At 40.2% G+C, this 22,335-nt stretch overlaps 1 protein-coding gene across 1 annotated transcript in view; it reads left to right on the forward strand.

The window, feature by feature from the left end:
* Positions 1-327: 327 nt before the first annotated feature.
* LOC137291733 (uncharacterized) overlaps positions 328-22,335 on the forward strand; it is a 48,876-nt gene continuing 26,868 nt past the window's right edge. The window contains exon 1 of the mRNA XM_067823229.1: positions 328-475. Coding sequence (XP_067679330.1) covers positions 471-475 — 5 coding nt within the window. The 5' untranslated portion in view covers positions 328-470. The remainder of the gene's footprint in view (positions 476-22,335) is intronic.

Here is a 22,335-nt window from a genome sequence, read left to right on the forward strand (position 1 = left end):
ACATACATTTACGAGGTGTCGTTATCATATGTATATGGGATTTACAGTCGGTATAACCTAGCGTGCTGTGGAAATAGTTCCAGAAATAAGACAGCAAAGTATATCCCAAGAGAGCAAATTATGTCTAATCCTTATATCTAACCACAGGCAGATGTAATTTCCACTCTTAACATTCGGAATGAAGTTTGCAAAAATGGTTTCTGAAATCCGTCGTTTTATTTATCGTGGATCAGCATAGGTTGGTAAAAATATATTGAGCTTCAGTGGCAACTGAGTGGACGACCTTCGAACATGATTGCGTCGGGCAGAGTTAGCTCCCTTGGTAATAAATATCTCAGGGCTAGTAGCTGTACGAAACAGTCAACTTGTGGTTTTCTATTGGGATATGCTTGTGTGTTGAGTCTGAGAGGTGGAAGATATCCAAAGCGCTCAGCTATCGACGGATATCTAAAACTTGCAGATCAACAACCATGCAGTAAGTGCTTCAATATTTATTTATGCATAAATTATCATTGCTGTTCATAATTATATTTGCTTGCATGGGGGTCTCCACGAAATATTAACGCTTGTTCCTTGGAATAGCATGAGTGCATGATGTTTTAGGTTGATTCAATTCTTATAGGACGGAATATTTTAATTGTTTCATATTGTGTTCACATATTCGTGCCAAGGTGTTCATTAATTATGAACATCTACATTTAGATGAGCATTTTTTCCACACATTATCTTAATTTTCAAACAGAATGTTGACTTAAACATTATTCCCTTGATGCTGGCTACAGTTGTACACTCAAAGAATATAAATCCGACAATGACTTTGAACCAGTAAAAGAAATGAAAACTGGAAAAGAAGTGTGCTTGTATTTTGTACTTACACGTTTATTGTGAACGCTCAAAGATAAAGGGAGAGGAGGGATAGAGTGGTGAAAAATGAAACATGCAGCTTTATGGATTACAACTTCTTGTTTATTACGTTTATTAAGTGTGACTACAACCAAATAGTGAGAAGCTTATATACATGGATTGTTGTGACTAACAGCGGATTAACATTAACAACAGTGTATGATAGAGTAAACAAGTGGTACATAATAGGAAGAGGCCAATAGGGAACTAAGACAACAAAGAGCACTAGTGATGAAGCCAAGACGAGGGGGATTAAGTAGTGACGTCAAACAGACACAATGATTATGGTTATGGTTTGATTAACCCTTCGTAGGCCGATGGTATGTAGTATCTTTGGTCTGTTGATCATAGGTTTGTGGCGACGGATTTCGGTGGCTTCCAATAGTCTATCTAAATCGAAATGTCGCTCAACGTAATAAACAAGAAGTTGTAATCCATAAAGCTGTATGCTTCATTTTTGACTCACCAACTTCTAAAATGCCCATCAAACGGGTAGCGTGGTGGTTAAAGCGTTCTCTCGTCACGTCGAAGACCCGGATTCGATGGGGCCCGATTCGAGTCCCCACGTGAGTACAGTGTGACATGTTGATTTCCTTCCTCATCGTGATGTTCCTGGAATATCGTTAAAAGTGTCATAAAGCTAAACTCACTCACTCACTCTCTCGAGGATAAAGCTTTCAAGACCAACTGCTGTTGACATAGTCGCTCTTCATCTCTCCACATTAAAATTAAACGTATTAGTTCTACCACAGTCAAGTTCGAATTAAGTCAGAAATAAGTTGTCTTTAACCAACTAATCTGTATACATGCCAAAGCCTAAAGTACTACATCCACATATCAGGGACGTTGCCACATAGACAATCAGACTAAAAAACGTTTTGTCTGCACTGTTTAATATCAAAGTAGGTCGGCGAAATTTAATTTACCTAACCCACTTCCATCATGTGCAATGCGAAGAGTCTGACCCGAACTGAAGACAAAAAAAGTCTTCCAGTGACTTGCAAAACTATCATTTATGCAAAGGCGTTCTGCTGTTTAATTGTCAACAGAGGTTAAAGCTGCTTTAGAAATCGTTCTTCTTGGGTCATAACATTCAAAATGAACCCCAATTTCAATTACATTAAGTCTCGTATATGAGCTTGACTCACATGTATATGTTCATACGTAGTCACAGAAGCGTGTAAGGGTTTCAGATATCCATACGCATATATGGTACTTACGTCAGTGGATCGTCTTCAGGATAAATAAAACGTAAACAAAACACAGCAGCAATTTCACAGCGTGAGTAGAGTAAGTGTGCACTGCAATAAACAACAATACTGAATGCGCAATTCACTGAGCATTTGTTAAAGAATACTGTAGTGTGTGATATATTATGTTGTGTATCTTCGTGTATGTATTATGTGCCGTGTATCTTCGGCCATTGTTGCTATTTACTTCGCAGCGAAACTCCCGGCCGCATGCTTATTCGTTAGGATCCTGTTTGTATAATTGCTTTTCTGAGTACGTCACAAACGTGATATGTCGTGCATGACGAAGTTTAACCAAATATTGACATCAATGCATTTATCAAATCGGTAGCATGTGAATAGCATATGTCAGTGATTATAGCCCTTTTCACAAAGAGCTCTAGACTTTAATGCCTCGATGGTCGTAAGTCTATATTAAGATGTGGCAGTTATGATCACGTTAACGGCATGGCCGTGTGTTCATTAAAGAGAGGTAATTCGTTTATTGTCCTCAAAGCGGTTGTATGGCTACGGTACTCAAATCTCTTATACAGTTACATCGGTTTGGGACGGTCGTAGTGCACCGATCTCCATTGTATGTCTGTGAGTAGACAAATTAGGAGCAATTATACAGGCACGAGTCATATTCGAAAAGACTAGTGATCAAGGCATTACCCCGACACACCGACGGCCCGAGTTCTCTTCACAACATGAAGGCTAATTCAGGGCCCAGTTGCACAAAGCGATCTTAGCGCTACAACTTTCTTAGGTCTATGTTGGAGAATGGGAGTTACAATCATTGTAGCACTGACACTGCTTTGTGCATGTGGGCCCTGGTCATTATAATTATGTTGAAATATTGCTGCAAGCGTAACAACACCATGCAGTCTATTTTGCATCCTCTTCTTGTAACGAAACTCGCCTTTCCAATAACCGCACAGAACAAATGCCTTCGCCTTTCCAGCGTTCCAGCTTTTCAGTTGGATAGACAATGCCTTACCTTCATATAACAGTAAATGTTACTTGCATGTCTGTTAAAAGCCGTTCCAACTCTACAACGAAATACCATGTCCCAGTTACAACCGTTCCGTGTATCAATGCTATTTCTTATCGTCAGTCAACATGGTACTTGTAGGAAGTTTCTGTTCATTATACACTAGACACATGAAGAAACTGTGCATACAACAATTTTAAATCTAAATTAATAAACCTGTATAAGGCACATAAAGATTTAAACTGTGATTAGTGACATTTATCCACGTTCCGTGAAGTTAGAGGTTTCGTCCTTGAAACGTGCAATACGTTGTGCTGCACGTGCATTCCGGGAAAGAGAAACAGAGCAAATGAATGTCACACTATACTGTCACTTTGGAAAGCTCCACCCTGCCCTTGTGATCATTCCAAAAATTAAACGGCTGTTGAAACGCATAGCATGCCAAGACTAACGTCTGCACAACGTCATGAGGCCATGGGGATGGTCCGTGGGGGAATGTCTCAACGACAAGGGGCTGCTCATTGACACTGCCATTGGAACACCGTTTCTGCACTGGTGAGACGTTACCAGAATACAAATGACGTCAACGATCTGCCACGTTCTAGATGTCCACGTGTAACAACGCCAAGACAGGACAGATAGAAAAAAGGTGACCTATCTATGCCACAGGTTTCAGACTACAGTGATGACTGCCCAGACCATCCCAGGACTTCGCCGTATTCACCCCAACACAGTTTGACAACGTTTACATCATCACGGGATCAGACTACGACGTCCCGCCATACAACCTATCTTGGCACAATGTCATCGACAAGTTCGTCGACTGTGATGCCGAAATCAAGCCCGCAGACCTTTGTTTTGGTGGAGAAATGTTGTTATTACAGATGGGTCCAGGTCTATCATTTCCCATGGTGATGGACGTCAACGTGAATATTGACGCGGGGGAGAACGTTATGCACAGGCACGTGTCTTGGAGAGGACTCGCTTTGGTGGTGGTTCCGTGATGATTTGGGGTGGAAATAACAGCACGCCAAAGAACACCTTTGGTGATTGTTCAGGGCAACGTAACTGGCGTTTGCTACAGGAATCAGATTCCACGACCTGTGGCAATTCCTTTTCTGCAACGTCATGGCCCTGGGTTAACATCCCAACAGGGCAATGCCCGCCCTCATACGGTAAGGGTTGCTATGGGTTTCTTGCAACACCACAACGCTGACTTACTGCATTGGCCTGGACATTCACAGGATCTCTCCTCGATAGACAATGATTGGGACGAGATGGATGGACGTCTACGCCTCATCCACCAGATAACGTCCTTGACCTTGCAAGAGAATTTGAGCGATCATACGTGATATCCCACAAGTCTTCCTTGCAATTTTGGTAGCCTCTAAGGGTCGTCGATCCACTGCTGTTCTCAATGCCGAAGGTGGACATACCCGTTATTGAGCTTGTGATATGATTCCGCTTGTCGACTTCATTGTGTTTTCAATTGAAATTCTCCCGACTTGTTATGGTCTCATGATCCCTCCATTAAAGTTTATTTGTACATTTGACATTGTTATCGTACTTATCAACAGGGATAATATTTTGGCAATGTACCGTTTTTATGTGGCTAGTATATATAGGTTGATTATGTGTAATCTAGTTAAAATGGTAGGGATATTTAAACGTAGAACTCAAGACTGATTCTGTAGACTACTTTTGGTAAGTAATGGAGCGCAATGCATTCCGCACACAAATGAACCTGTTGAGCGAATTAATGATATAGACTATAATCACTGTTCATGCACACTCACGCGCAAATGTGAACACACAGCCTGTTATGTTACAGTGTTTGAAATCATTAATGGTTCAAACAATCCCAAACGTACTGACCAAAGGGAGTGGAAAATACTTACTACCAAAACCGAAGTATCAACAGTCAGCGTGAAAGACGCATAAGCAAATACTCAGTAGCTCAAAATAATCTCTGTAACACCCTTGATATATATCTTGAATGTTATATACTAAATCGTAAAGACGAAATTCTGGATGAGCACTTTGCGCCCAGCACCAATAAACAGTTCATATAACCTCCACTCTCCTGTATGAGTTTTCCACGGGACTTCATCCCCTTGGTATACTCGCGCATTGAAATACCAAGGTCTTTCCACTACAAACAAGAGCCTAGATTTTCGAAGCTTTCTTAGCGCTAAGATAGTCTTAAGGCTATGTGAATGTATGACACTTACGGCTATCTTATCTCTAAGAGAGCTTTCGAAGCTTTCTCAGCGCTGAGGTAGTCTTTCTTAATGTATGACACTTAAGACACTCTTACCGCTAAGAGAAATCCGAAAATCCAGGCCCAGTTTTCTAAAATGTGTTTGTAACGTATCCGTGTATCATACATTCAAATTTATAGAGTTGGTTTAATATCAGAATTACCATAACTTTCTGTTAAATGGATCTTCGAAATTCTCCGTAGCTCCAGAATTCGTACACTGGAATGGAAACGATTGCTTTCGGGCCGACTAACGACAAGCAGCAGAGTAATATCCAGTCTGTACACAGTATACGAGCCAGACACAGTGCACATTATATGATTGTGCTTCGTACACAATCAAACTGGCTACATTCTTCCCATTTAACACAGTATAAATCACAACTGCAGCTAAAGAGCGCGCACTCTCTCGGCTGGTGTATTAACTTGTGACAGGTTTCATCACGTCGATGAACAGTTTAGGTATTAGGGATCGTTCATTATTTATGACTAGCGGGGTTGGGTCACCCATTTTATTCTGGGTGTATCTGTGTCGGGGGTTGGGGGGTGGGGGGGGAGGTGGCATTATTTTGTACACATGATCCTGAGGGGTTCCATTGATTTCGTACATGACAAACAGGGGGGTCACTTACTTGATGCAGTAATCTTAGGGGGTGTCATTCACATTGTACACGCAACTCCATAAAAGTGATCATTACAACCTCCATCCCCCACTCAAACCCCCACCACCACCACCACCAGCCCCACCCCCCACCCCCCATGCCATCTCCTCCTAGCCATAAATTATGAACAGTCCCTTATGTGGACTCTAGCTTGTTTGGTAATTTTGAGGTTACCTGTGCATGTGTGCGTGAGTGCGTGCGCATGCAAGCTCCTCAAAGGTGTATCTATAGTTTAGTTGCCTTCCACTGGGTTTCAAAGGTTGTCTAGCTCTGTCTCAGACCAGAGGACTTAAATAGCTGTGTGTGCATCGCTTTTTTCAACTTACGTTATAGTATACGGGGTTTGATATTTCCCACCTCAGATCCTAATGCCAGTGAACAAATTAAGATTGGACTTTCAGGGAAAGTGTGTGGTGCGGTCTATGCGGTGGTGGTGGTTATATTATTGACGTAATACTACACATATATACCGCAGTATCGGTTCAGAACTACATTCGGTACATTTCCAACATTGTGTCAGCAGACTGAAACAAACAGACGCTTTAGATTTAATGGTTTCCATAACAAAACGAATAAACAAACGGGGTGCTATCTGATAGTGAATGAACTGAAGTCTGATAAACCCATTAGATTCAGAAAAAAGATAACAACACCACTGCGATTCAGAGGTCATTAGTTATGTCATGGGCGAGACACGGTAAACGTTTTAACAAACATTAAGGCATTTCGCTGGCGTTGTAGTAAGTCAAGTCTGCAGTGTAGAGCGGATACTGACACAGTTCAGTCATGAAAGGACACAGCGTGGCCACACACAGGATAATACGATGAAAAAGATCCTCGCCATAGATATTAACAATAACTTTGGTTGATGACTTTCAGGCACTGATCCCAAGGCAGACCATAACGGTGCCAGTCTCTCGCTCTATCTGCAAAAACAATTGTTGGGAGATTGAGATTATATTTTTAGATGTAGAAACCTTCTTAACAGAACTCTGATAATAGTTTTGGAAGGAATTGCGGAAGATCAGTTCGTGTGTTTTGATCTTTTGAGGCTAGGGATTCAATTCATGTGAACGTTATTTCATGGTACATGTGTTCTTGGGAGTATCGTTCAGTGCTGGGTTGAACTTATGTTTTATGTTGTTGATGTTAATGTTGTATTTGTTTAGGTATTTCTTTTGTCTGATTCAGACTTAAATCTTCATTGTTCGGGGTCGGAATTGTCATCCTGAGTGCGACGTAAACCTGAACTCACTCACTCACTCACTCACTCACTCACTCAGTATATGAGACATCTGAATGTAATAATATTACAGTTACAATATGTTCACAGCGTCAGGGTGTTCTGAAAATCACTGGTTTCTCTGATCCAGACTCACTGCAGGTGCTCACTCACTCACTCGAGACTGGCCTGGTTCGAATCTGAACCAGACAAATTCGTAACTGACATAATCTGTTGACAGCACACTCAAAGATTATATTAATAACTCTTTTTAACTAAATAGTATGGAAAACACTGTTTAATTGTATGAAAAACTTGATAAAAATGTATACTGCATCATCACATTTTGCTTATGCGGGAAGAACCTTCATCATGGTGGCCATGTGGTCAGAAGTGTAATTTCAGCTTATTTTTACATCTATTCACTGGAAAAGCATGCACTTGAAAAGCGGATTGAACACAAAAATTGCGCACATCATCACTTCGAAACTGTTAATAGGTTAATCACAACATCATGTACTAAAGCCGTTGCATTCCCGTTACTTGGTTCGGCGGCCACGAGATGCACCATGGGCGATTCCAGTGAGTGCATTGAGTAGTGTTAAATCCTGGCGTTTCGTCAAAATCGCTAAATTGTTACTTAAGAAGTCAAAACATCGCAAAACTAGAAATATCGCATACACTTGGGAATTTATTTACATGTATCTATCTATAGTGGCTGATCTTATGAAAGGGATGGCCTGTCATACAGACCCTGAAGCAAATATATCAAGAAAAGTCAAGGTAAGTCTGGAAGATGTGGATTTCCACAGCTTCTAAAAAAACAAGTCTCAGGGCTCCTTTCCAATATTGGCTATTTTTTCACTATGAGCTATTTTTCTATAAAATATGTTCATTTCTGAGACTAGTTGTTAGTCAAATGAAGTACGGGAGTATGTACGCTTAAAATTATAAAAGTTAACAGAATGTTACGAGAGTGAAGACAAGCGGAAGTATACAATGTAATCTACGCATGAACTACAAGTAGTGTATTACTGGTACATGACCATTTCGTGTCGCATTCATTGTAAACTTTCTTTGCGCCACTACCTAGACAGCAAGTTATAAAAATTCGGAAACTGAATTCGTAAATACCTCCGTGACACGGTCCGCATCGAATTGTATTACATTGTACTTACACTTACGTATACTTTTCTCCGTATCTTAAATTGTGGAATATAATCATTATGAAGCATGTCATATTAACAATCATACATTATATATTTATTTCAATAGTTAAGGAAAAGCACTAAACACTCGTCTGTGCAACACAATACGTCTATTATTCCTAGATGAGAGCCCCCAGTCCACAATTTGTGTCTACATAATAGAGTGATGTCTCAGCAATTTCATCCCAAGGTTATAAAGTGTGGAGGAAATGCGTCTGCAACTGCTGCTGCTACAGGTCAGGGGGGTCAGTGCTGCATCCTGAGTGGCATTTACACCATCACGTCGTGACAGCAGCATGAACATCCCCCAAATGACATACGTCTCTACCTGCACGGCAGGCGAGATACCTAATGACAAATAGTCCTATTGTTCTAACAATGAACATATATTCGACAAATCGGCGATCCTCATTGAATCTGGGGTGTTTTGAAAATACCTCTTGGTCATATGCCAACTCCAATGCGTACATTGACTGTGGTGTCGACTGTATTGCTGCTGTAGGGGTAAAGGTTCGCCTGTGAATGAACAGCATCTTACATCGCTTTTAGAGGTGTCATAATTTATGCACTTTTTGACTATGTCTGAATTTGATTAAATAGTGTACGTATATCAGAATTTGTCCCCTAATACAGCTAGGTATTACTAGTCAACATAAAGGTATTAAGAAGCCAATGGTGATTTTATAACCTTACAAATATGTCAATGGCGATTCTGATAATTAATATGTCCAATCGAATTAATATCTTTAAGTCGAAAAAAGACATTTATACCATGCGAAAATTGACTAAAATATGTTACCAAAAGATATGTAAATAGTACTTGACCGACAGAAATAAGCATCTTCCATACCTGAAAGTACTAAATACAGTGAAAATATCCCAAACACATTAAACGGAAAGGCGTTTATTTCGAGGGCTGGATTTTAAGGCAAAACCCAGCTCGTGAGCCCTACCCAGACCGCATGAACGTCACGACCTGCCCAGCATCAAGGGTACGTGTTACACTGCATGCTGACATTTTAGGTGTACACTTCCCACGCTCATATAGAGTACAACTTGCAGGAATCGGAATGTTTATATTCTGTGCATTTACTAGCGCGTTCTGGCAGCTACCAGGGACGTTGCCGTCCCCATAACAGAACCCTGCGGCATTAAACGCAGTCAACCTTGACCTCCGTCAATTCCATTGATACGAAAGACAATGGCGTAATTGTTCTAGTGGCTTATGACGAGCGTAAACGTGATGAGAATGACATAGGGTCTACAAGATTGCACAGGAGAGAGAGGTACCGTTTCGCTACTGGTTCCGAACCACTATTATTCTTTAAGAGAGGCGGCACGGGAAATGACGTCATCGCCATCAAAGGTTTCATAAGAAACCTTATCCCTGGGACTGGGCACCGTCCATTGTTACGGAGATGTTGACCTCAGTAGACGACGGTTCTTGGTAGATAATATCGGATGATCTACTCCCTTCGACTGATGACAAGCACAACCAAACAGCAGAGAGGAGGGGGGATAACTCTTGCACGTCCGTCCTGAATAATCTCCAGGGTATTCATTCCGATAAATATCCACTAGTAGAGTTCTAGTTGAGATTTATCGGAACTTTTACCCTGAAGATAATCGAGTATGTTCCATTTCTTACTCGTCAGAATAACTACCTGTTCCAGGTGTTCCTACCCCTACCTACCCCTACCTCGCACCTGCTACAAAGACATGCAGAGGCATGTGTTTATCCGAAAATAGAGATAACAACATATTTACAACAATACATTGTACCCCACGACAAAAGCATGAACTGATGGCGGCATATCTTACACCAAATACCCTAGGTGTGGTTTGTACATATCTTCACTTCTTTCAAGAATACATGTGGGGCTATTTTTTTTTTATTTAAAAATATTTCCGACACTGTTTACGTGAATACCGCTCTCGATGATAAAGACACTTACAACCAAGTCATACTCACACCCTTGACCAGTGAGAAACAGGGAAGCCACGAGGCCTGTATTTTGATTCCTGTCTTTGAGCCGTATATTCTGATCTCATTGGAGGTCCTCAGACCTCACATATGCTCTTTATGGCGCACGTGTTTTGTAGCTTGCTGGGTAATACGGCGTAGTTGCACTTAGCTGCTGTCAATGGCCACCAAGTCTGGTCCATGTTGAAACATGTGCAGGAACACTGTTATTGTAACTGTGACCATAAATGTTGAAATACTGCTTTATCTTTGTCTTGGTGTTTGTATTTAGAAATATTTATGTCACAGTTGCAGGATTTTCAGATAATGCACGCGGAGTTTTTACTTTCAAATCTAACCTGATATTGTCGAGCGTTGGCGTTTGCACATATAACTAGGAGTTAGAACTTGAATCTGGACGTATTTGGGACACATTCCTCGAAGACAGATTACCTTGTAGCATACGTATATATCTCGCCACTCACTTCTGATTAACGTTATGCATGTACGTGTATTAAAAATATCGCTGTCACTTTTAGAGGTGGTTCTCACGGCATGGGTGACTGAGTTAATAAACGTCAAACAACAATGGGCTTTCAGAACATCACCATATGTTGTCATTCCATGCCTGTTTGACACCAAAAACTACATATGTAAAAGCTGCATTACTGTAAAGTGTCAACAGTCCAAAATATACCCCCCAAAAATGTGGTTGACATCATGAGCATACGACAAGCATGGGTTGCTGAAGTCCAAGGTGCTGTTGTACAAAGCGGTCTTAGTGCTCAGCTGATCGTAACACCCTACCTTGATATAGACTTACACCAGTCGTTGTGCTAAGGTTAGTTTGTACAGCCGCGACCAAGTAAGAAACAAGAATGTCCTCTACCGCTGCCAGTTTGCTCAAAGCGCTAAACCTGCTGCTCGCGAAAGCCGACTGTTCCCGTAGATAGGTTGGATCACATTGACACTAACGTAAACTACTGGACAAAGGAAGTATAGGCTATCATTAAACATACAAGAGCTGTTTTACTGTGATGATGTATTTGAAACGAATTTTTATTAATTTTATGATTTTACGTCAATGTTTGTCACTTGTCGGCTAAAGGGTTTTCATCCCTCTATAACGTTCAGAAAATGTTTTGGTCAAAAATCAGATCGATCGGTTTTGTTAGAAATATATTTTCTCTTGTCTGGCTGTCTGGGCATATACAAATCAATTTAAAAAGTCAGTATCGTTTTTATCACCCGGACAATCCAGTGATCAACAGCAGAAGCATCAATCTGCGCAACTGGGATACGATGACATGTGTCAACTTAGTCAGCGAGAATGACCACCCGATCCCGTTAGTCACCTCTTACGACAAGCATAGTCGCTTTTGTGGGCTATCATGAAACAAACACTTAAGACCAGTTATATAGTGGATGTATTTGAAACGGATATGATTTTAGGTTAAAGTTTGGCACGTGTCGGCTACGCTTTCATCCCACTATAACGTTCACAAAACGATTGTAAAGTTTTGGTCAAAATTCAGATCGATCGGTTTTGTTAGAAGTATACTTTCTCTAGTCTGGCTGTACATATGGGCATATGCAAATCAATTCAAAAAGTGGATATCATGCATATATAGGTTTTTTATTCCCCGCCGCGCGTTTAGCTCTGCCCGTCCGACAGTCCGTCCGTACGTACGAGGTGGAATATCTTAAGAACCGTTGACTAGACTTGATTCTTTTCATACTTGGTAGCTAGGCTCACCACGGTATAATGAAGGTCCAAATCAGGTTTGGTGACCTTTACCTTCATTTCAAAGTTTTACCCATAAGATATCTCAAGAACCATTCATTGTGTGTTCTTCTTATACAGCACCAAGATTTATCTAGGGAAGGCGCCAGGACTCGCTCGTTTTAGGTGACCTTCACTTTATTTTAAAAGTCAACTTTCACACAATTCGGGAGGGCACTTTGAAGATTTCAGCATATTAAACTGCATGATATGATTGTTAGCAAGATATCTCAAGAACGATTCACTAAAATTTCTTCAGACACTTTCAACACTGCCCTTGAATGTTTTTCAATAAGCAATTTCTTTATTACTAATTTTCGCATATTTCATGCACTATGGCGTTCATGTCAAGGTAAAGTGACCCTTGAAAACATGTGTGTATTCGAACATCTACAGAGCAAGATATCAAGAGAGCTTGACTGGTCAAGGTTTATTTTACTTTTTACTTCATCTGAAAACTACGATCTTCAACTTTCATTTTTCTTAAGTTTGATTTGATAATTTGCGGCGGGTGGATTACGTCACCACAGTGACAATGCTTGTGTCGACATAGTTGTAGATTCATGTTAAGTGATGCATTAGCTTTTTAACGGATCACCCGCAGATACAATTTGCACCTCTCTCATGTACATCCTTCGGTGCCTCTTACCATGTAACAGGAATATATACACTCCGTGCACACATGTTCCTTGTACGTGTAATTAATCTATTTACAGATACGCAATAGGTACAGGCTACCGCCACCTCCTATCGCGTATGTTATCTAATGAATTTCCCAAACAGTAACACGAGAATTAAAAAATTAATGCAACTTCATTACAATACATTCTGCTCGTTAATTGTAACAAGGTTGCTTCAAAATATCTGTCACCTTCGCTGTTTAGTTTGCACCTGTGTCCATATATATTGTTCTGTCTATTTAACCTGCAACTGCTTCAGTTTAAATATTGTATTTTCGGAGAATCGGCGGAAATGCGTAATTACGTTTAGTTTAAAACAAATTTTAAAATAACAAAACGTGCTTCATAGACACGTTCATGGTATGGTTGGAATCGAATGCTACACAAAATTTGATCAGCATCATGATGTGTAAGTTATTATTTGATAAAACAAAGATAACTTGAAACATCCAAATACACACAGTAATTGGGGCATCTTCAGAGTTCGCACACGCCCCACTCCCCAATCTCTAATAACTCAATAACTCTACAAGAACTAGGCAATGGCCTTACAGAAGAGTGGAACAATCGTATCCTGACACTTATTTGGAGCATGAGATGATGATGCTAGGCCTCGGTGGTTTTACGTGGATCACATACACGCCTGTCAAGGTGTCCTTTTGGGGACAATCATTTGATTTGGTTATACGTTTATATACTGGAAAAATAAGTTAGGAATATTGGTATTTTTATGACTGATATTTGATCAGTATATCAATGAAGAAATACATCATTATTCATAATTTCAAAATGTACAAATAACTCTAACTATTTTTGTCCAGTATATGTTGGTTAGATACTCACAGTTTCGTCAAGTGATCAAACTATTGGTCACTTGTTGTTTGTTTTTATTTGTGCAGTACGTTACAACGGGTAGTGGTTTATTTAACATTGGCATTACATCGACTTTAACCATAGCTTTATTTATGTACTGATCTCAAGCGGTCATTGAGCTGTGTACAGACTTCAAAAATGAACTTTTAGGAGGGATTTCATACAAATTTGGAGAAGGGGATTTTTAGTTTCATTTAAGTTTGTAGATCGGGTGATATACACAAAACTGAAATGCGCAAATAATTTTAGTTGAAACATACTAAGCTGGAAGAAAACAGAATGCTCTCAAACATATAATCATATTTAACATTTGGCGAATCTGTGAACTCTGATACGTAATGAGCTTACCCCGGGTCTGCTCGGAATATATTGCGCCACCTTGACATGCCGTATAAATCAAGCGCAGACAACTTCTGGGTTAGGAAAACGCGAACATTAGTAATACTAAACTAAAGTAACGCAGTACCAAAACGTTCAGGGAGCGATTCGCGTTTGCCAAGATGAATTGCTGTACTTGTTTAGAGAACCTGTCTCCAAATTATCGCGCTGAAATTACTTTTACACCGGGTAAGTCCGATCTTGTATACAGATTGCAATGCACAGACGTCATGCATGACTAATGACAGGTGAGAACTTTTACGCCACTCTTAGAAATATTTCAGCAATGGGCGAAAGGGGTTCACCCATTGTACCTATGTGGGGAATCGAATCCGGGTCATCAGCATCACGTGCGAACGCTTAATCAACTCGACTATGCCACCGCCCCGAGTAACGATAGAAAACTGTGCATCTAGATCCTGCATTACTGAATATTCATGATCACATGTTAAGTCTGAACTTCCGGTTGTTGCGACCTAACGTCAGCCGGCACTGTATGTCGCAATAGCTTGTTTATTTTTCCTATCAACTATCATATTTTTGGAGCCAGAACCTTTGTAGAATGGTTCAGTCGTCACGCTGAAGAACTGTGTTTAACTCACTCACACTCGAGCCGATCATCAATATGATCCTTGAGTTCCCTGCCTCTGTGTGTCTTACTGTTCGAGCTATGCAGCACAGAGAGTGATGTGACGTCCCCAGGGAGTACTGCCATGTTGCTGTCGACAGAGTAGGTGGTGTTGCGTTCACATGAAGCTGCTGCTGTAAAGTTACAGGACTGGTGTATGTTGTTTAAGGGACTTATCTTCTCTGCACATAAAGCTGTCACATCACTTCTCTTTACGTGAAAGTTATATCAGGTTGGGTATTTTCAGACACAGAATCTTGATCTCATTATAAAGCCGAGGTTGTTATAAATAACCGGTTGTATCAACACAACTGCCACGATGAGTATACAGTTGAACAGAAAATGTTCCAATGTAATTGTTTGAAATTCGACAATCTTGAATCTTGGAAGAGGGTAATTTGGGCTACAAAATGATGTTATGGCATTGAAAAATTGACATGGCGACTGCCTCAAGGTTTGGAGATGTAAGCATGTGGGTATAGCGCTACGCCTATGATCTATCCCGTTATGATAATGCATAAATATTGCTCAAATCACACTCACTCACTCACTCACGCACCATGGAGATTAGTGTTTCAACTATCCATCCTACCATGTCCTTTGGCAGAGTATGATGGGAAACCACGTATATTAACCGCAGCATGAAAGCGTATTCTTTTTATATATTTTGAAACATCGGTTCTCCGACAAAAATAGTCATTGGACAAACATAATAACATACTGCCGTTAAGATTAAACATTACCAAAAGTTTACAAACTTCAGGAAAATGTAATCCTTTGGGGAAAAAAGTTGCAGAAACACTGTAAATGTGTGATTCCATTCACAAGGTCGATGCAGCTGCTACATACCGCACCATCACATTACCATTGCTTGTGGTTCCCGCAGCTAGTACGTAGGGCAGTATACCTTCTTTTGCTCGGCAGTTTTCAAGCATTGTCTAGGAATATACGTGTACTGGGGCTCTAATCTTCAACTCTATACAGAGAGAGGGATGTTTGGTGATATGAAAATTGGGCATACAATATCACCAATTTACTGTAAACTTTTGTGTGACACTAAGTACTGTATTATATGCGTGATATACCAGCGTGTCATTTAGATTCTGTAAGTTAAATGCAGATAATATGCCATGATAAATTGCTCCGGTGCAGATACATTACGTATGAGGCTATTCCAACATCCAGAGTCCATCTATCACCAGCCTTTTTACTGTTACACCTGTCATTTGTCCCCTCACTGTAACGTGAGGCGCCCCCAGAGACCTGGCTGTGGTACCATCGCGTCACATATATCCGCACCAAATTGATGCACCGACCTCATCTGTGACCATTCGTATCTTTCCAGAACTAGCCAGTCGGTCTCAAACATTATTTGCCCTTTCGGCAATGCTGCACAGACCTAAATGGAGTAAATCTAGATTTCCTCAGGTTATGAATCTCCCATCTCAGTCTTATTTGTTTCCAATAAAAAATGATCTTCAGCAACCAGTGTTTGTCTTAAGAGGTGACTGACGGGATCGGGTGGTCAGGCTCGGTTAGTTGACAAATGTCATCGATTCGAATCACTGGACTGTCTGGATCAGACCTATTTACAGACCGCCGTCATACAGCCTGGGTATTACTGCGGCGTTGAACATCAAAATAACTAATGTTTCCATCGAACCTGTATATATTCGTAGATTAAGCTTACCAAACACTTAGTATCATCATTAGTTCATAGTGAACACATGTTCTGTCATCATATCGGTGACATGCAGACATTCACTGGATGTTCTAGTTCAGACTCGGTTTGGTTACAAACAACATCGTACAGCTGTAATACTGCTGTAACAAATATCTGCTCATACTATAGTGACTGTCACAATTGTACAGTCGATTCCGCTTAGGCAGAGACTTTTATGAATGTGGAAAGAGTTTTGTCGCTTTTATTAAGTCAAGGTACAATCCGATTTTTTTCCATCTTGATTCCGTCATTACACAAACAAATCAAGAACGAAAACATGTATTGTTCACATCCATCTTTGCATTGTCAGGGTAGGCATGGAGTATCATCTTATGTCCTCCCTGGTTGTAACAGTTCCATGCCTAAAATCTTCACAGTTGCTTTGCCTTTTATAAAGTTCGCTCAGATAACGAAGGGTATATACGAGATTCATCTCCGGGTTACTTGCGCTATGCCCGAGGTGCCCCCTAAGTAATGTAAGCGTTCAGTCACAATGACACCTAGTCAGTTCGCATATCACTGTGTTACTCTATCAAGGTATTCCACAATCTGGCATAGTCTTCATAGCTAGCGTTTCAGAAGTGTCAGATTACAACAATGATTTACTAACGTGGTTAAGCCCGAAGAACGTTCGTAACCTTTCAGTCTATGAAGTTCAGAGTGTCACACTCCAATACGCAAACAACAGTCAGGTTAATTCAAAATTAACATATCCATCTTTAAGGACGTTTTTTATTCCCATATGCCATTCTCGACATTCCTAAGCCCTCGTCTGTACATGTTTAAGCTGCTTATCGCGAATACACCATTCACACGCGGAAAATGCAATCAATTACGTACACATGCATGTACGTGTTTATCCATATTCATGTGGAAAATAGTACCTATTGGGGTTAGGCACAACACTCTCAGTTCATTTCATTACCCGTTTAGAAACAGGATGTTCAGGTCTGGGAGCGTGGGTCGCCATGTTGATAAGACGACACTCACAACACCTTCCTCCACGGAAACGCTATCGTTTGTTTCTGTGTACAGATAGTGTAAGATTATTAAACGTTTGCAAGAGTAAATATCCACCTTCATAATTTTCCATCGTGTATCTTGTTTTCGAGCGGACTGCTGACAACTTGCATCAACAAGTTATTTGAATGTATCGCCAGAAGAGCGCCAGTCTTTCTGGACGCTTTCAAGTGGTCATTAATAAACTTCAGTATCTGAATTTGTCTCAAGTTGTGTTCCCACCTCATGAAATGCCAGCAATCACTCAGTGCCACACTTACTGATAACGGCTGAATAAACCCAAATTTCGTTAGGTTTCCATGGGGATCGGAGTCGAAAGTAGTCGCTTGGCCTGAATCATGCGTTCATTTACTTCGACGATGCTTATTGGTGTGACCGGGAACGCAGTTCGTGTTCTGAACGTGAACGTAAACACTAGTACATAGTCTAACTCGAGAAGATCCGGGTTACCACTGAACCTCAGCAACTCTTGCATGTCGATATGTAATCGGGTAGTCAGGCTCGCTGACTTGCTTGACGCATGCTTGACGCATTCTTCTGAAAATCGATATAGCCTATACATTGTACCCACGATGTATCAAGTTATTGCTTAATAACAAAATTATATTACTCACACAAGTGATCGCTCTACATTTTATGTAACCTGTCTCAGCGAAAGTAGTACTTTAAATAACACCTGTACACGTTATGCACGATTTGTGTTTCAGTTTGTCCATCATCTTTCTGTGTAAGCCAGAATCATCATATATTAGACATTTAAGGTGAAAATGAAAACAGGGCTATGAAAATATCCCACAAAATCCTATCATGCAAATTAGTCCACCACGGTCATATCGGCAGCTCAAGATGCCTCCACGGGACTCCTCTGCATGGGCAGCTATACAGTGTGGCTACACACGTGTTACACCGGTTAACTGACAAACATCACGGCAGACTTGCGATCTACAAATATCAATTCACAGTATGTCAGTTGTCAATACTCAAATAGCCATTAGGAAAGCATTATCTTGTTTCAACAACGGTCATTGTCGATTCGCCCAAACGCAGCCAATGTAATAACGAATTGCCCGGACAAATGGTTGTTGCTTGAGGCTATACCAGCTCATTAGTCACTGTCACAGTAAAGGTTTAGAAGGGTTATTTTCCATCTGGTATCCCAAAACACAATCTAAACCTAGTGCCTCATAACAAAACACATAGTGGCTTGTCTAAATCAAAGTCTCAATTTTCATTTGCAACTAAAGCGTCTCGCCCTGGCGCCAAGCGAACTCCATACCTCATTTAAAGTGAAATTCCGTCTTTTTTGCATGATTATGTACAGCTTTATATTTTAAGACGATGCTCCAAGTTTATCTTCAACTCACAGAACAGTTGGGATAAGCAGTAAAATGGTCACAAACAGATTCCTCCTTTTTTATCATGATAGAGAAATAAACATATTTTGTAATGCATGTCAATGACCATAAAATCTGCTTTGATGATTGTATATGCATCGTTCTTGATTCAGATACTTTCTATCAAGTCTATCCAGTATTTATTACACGCATAATATATTGTTTGACCTTTCGATTTATCTGAGATTACATCGTCAAGGAAACGTGTTGGAAATGAGACAGAAACATGCTATGTTATCATCAGCTCATATTCACAAAACGAATGTTGTGGCTATGATATACAGAATCATGTTCGTCATGTTGGTTTTAAGAGGTTTATTTTGGGTATGGTAGTTAAATGGGTATTTTGATCCGATAATTTGACTGGGTTTCCCTACAACTGACCCATCGGCTGAAACGCCCTGATACACACGAGAGACAGAGCAGTCATGTTTCGTAATAGTGCGATAACCTATGTCGGAAAACCAGTGCAAGATATTCCATCCATGTCTTTAATCGTTCATAATGTCAGTGTCATTATTGCATGTTTCATGTCTTGAGTTTGATACATGCACAGAAATTCTGTTAACAGATCCAAGTTATATGATACGTCATAAATGTAAATATATACTGCTCAAGAGATGTTAAGAATATTGAATTCTTCTTATAACATTGTGGGTCATCAAACAATCCAAATTTACTATAGCGCTGGCGTTAGTAAACTACCATTGAGCACCAGAATAAGTCAACGCCATAGAATAACCAGTCTCGATTATCCGCAAGACAGATTTGGGCGGTAGTTGTGAAAAATCTATAAAAAGATCACAAAAAGTCAGACTCAACACCAGTAGCACACACCCTTCAGTTAGTGTGTCGTACAGACCCTGAAAAAATTATACCCAAGAAAGTCCATGCAAGTCTGGAAAATGTGGCAAGTCTAGATTTTCATGTTTCAGAAAAAAGTCTCAGGGCTTCATTTCATTATATTATGTTATTTTCACTATGAACTTTTTTTCAGTAAAATATGTTCATTTCAGAGACAAATTGTTCGTCTAACCGTTCAGACTGCATAAACATACATGGACATAGAATGCGCACTAAATTTCAAACCAAGAAAGAGTGTCATTTCATAATTGTTAATTACAATTTGTCTGGTCCCCATTTAATGCTACTGTTAAATACAGTAACTAGTGACACCATCTTCACCTCAACAACTTCATAACAAAGTTACACACATAATTATATCATGTCGCTGTTGTTGCTTTGGCGTTGTTTTAAGTAATTTGTGTCGTTTTTATTTGTGCGCAAAGCATTCCTGACAGTTCAAGGGTTAATGTGTTGTCTAATCTTCTACTGTGTTATACAATGGTGATGAATGATGTGAACGCTTTGAAGGTTAACCAGAAAATATGGTCGATGACAGGAAGTGATAAAGCATTACACCGTTAACTACAGAAAGGGATAAATTTAGCAAAACTGCAACAAGTTACAGACATTGTGAAAGAGATACTTGGGATGTTTCAGGTCGGAAATAGACAAAGTGCTAACGGGAGCAAAATAGAGCCGATGCACCCCAGAGCTTTCCTTTCTGCATCAACCTCGCCTGAAACTTGGGCGCTCCTACTGAAGGAATATCCTTCAAAAACTAAATCTTCAATTAAATCGCCGGGGTTCACTTTCCTCGACCAAGAAAACGTTTTGCGTTTGTTTTGTGTCAAAGCAAAGGCAAATATTCAGATTAAACAGCCATATTTCCCAATGTCTTTGGAACATAATTAATGGGTCAAAAGAAAATTGAATGACAATCCCAAAGAAAATATTTGTTTAACGACGACAACGTTCTGTCGCGTTTGGTTTCATTACTGCTAGTTCGAATCCAATTATATGTGTGGACCCAGCCTTGGTTTCCTACCACCAACTATCGTAAAGAGATTTGAGCCCTGAGTAAATAATGAAACAATGCCGGAGCTACACAGTATCCTATCACATCCAACACGATGGGCCTTTGTGTCAATATTTTGTTCACTCGTTCGCTTGTGTATGTTTCTGAAGTATGTTTATAAATGTCTCCCTATCACCGACCGGATTTCGCGGTTACTGACACAGCATCATGACTTCCGTACCGAATTTTCACGTGCATGTTTGAAAGTGCGGATAGCTGCACCCAGCATTAAATACCTCCCATTAACATTGCAGGTGCTTAAGTGCTTCTGTACTTCGTCGTCTGGCACATGCGCGCAGACCATAAAACTGAATTCGTTATAAACATAGAAACTTTCAATGTCGCGCCTGGCGTATGTAACAGGTTTTTTTTCAAACCACAGTTGAACTCATCTAAACCGCAGAAATCTTGATTTACTTGACAGACTGTGAGAGATGCACACCATTTGCAGATACTCTAGATAAGGATTGGCAGAATTGTATGTTGTGTAAATAGCATAGAGCATTTGGCAAACCTCGTCTGTTTCCGTACACTTACGTAAAGGAGACTCTGTGGATGATGTAACATTGGGAATTTAGTGTGGTGGTTTCAACACCTCTTTGAAAAGTATTCAGTTAGTTCACAACATTTCAGCTTTTACTGGACGAAGAACAACGTGTTCTAAGAGTTGCCTCCCTTAGAAATGTGAGGATTCGATGGTCGGAATTCTTCCCCTGCTTTCATCCGATTTTTATTAATGTTTTACCCGACATACTTGCTATGAACCTAAACAGTTACAGCAGAAAATCCCACATGCAGTCGTAGTCGGGGTTTCACAACAATGTAGGATTCACAAGATGGAGCGATATAGCGATACAGTGAAATACGAAATAGTGATAACGCGCACGATATAGCGATAGGTCGATTAGCGATGGTCCGAATCGGCCACCACATATTCACTTGCGTACTGAACCACACATTGCAAACGTACCGTAAAGACAGTAAACTAGGCTTATAGGGATCTTACGGATATAACGAAGTGGATTTCTGTTCCTTTGCTTTGGTACGTTATATTCCTAGTTTTATGTTTGTGCGCTTGGAGCAGGGCCTAGATTTTCGAGGCTCTCTTAGCGCTAAGATAGTCGTAAGTGTCATACATTAACATTAACTTACGACTATCTTAACGCAGAGAGAGCTTCGAAAATAAAGGCCCAGGATATGATGAATGAAAATGTGCGTTATAAATATTCTTATATTAATATATTAATTATTATACATTTTAAAACAAAAATATAGCCCAAGTGATGATCTGAGCTTAAATGGGATTTAACGTCCTGGATACCGTAGCACAACGTGATCATAGCGCTATGGTGGTCGCACCTCACTTACAACAGGCGTAGCACTAAGGTAGCTTTGCTCAAAAACACCTAGGACCTGTATTTTCGAAGTTCTGTTAGTGTTAAGACCGTCGCAAGTGCCATACACTGACAATAACTTACGACTATGAGGGAGATG

The sequence above is a fragment of the Haliotis asinina genome, chromosome 7 (assembly GCF_037392515.1).
Source record: "Haliotis asinina isolate JCU_RB_2024 chromosome 7, JCU_Hal_asi_v2, whole genome shotgun sequence".
In the NCBI taxonomy this organism is placed as follows: domain Eukaryota; kingdom Metazoa; phylum Mollusca; class Gastropoda; order Lepetellida; family Haliotidae; genus Haliotis; species Haliotis asinina.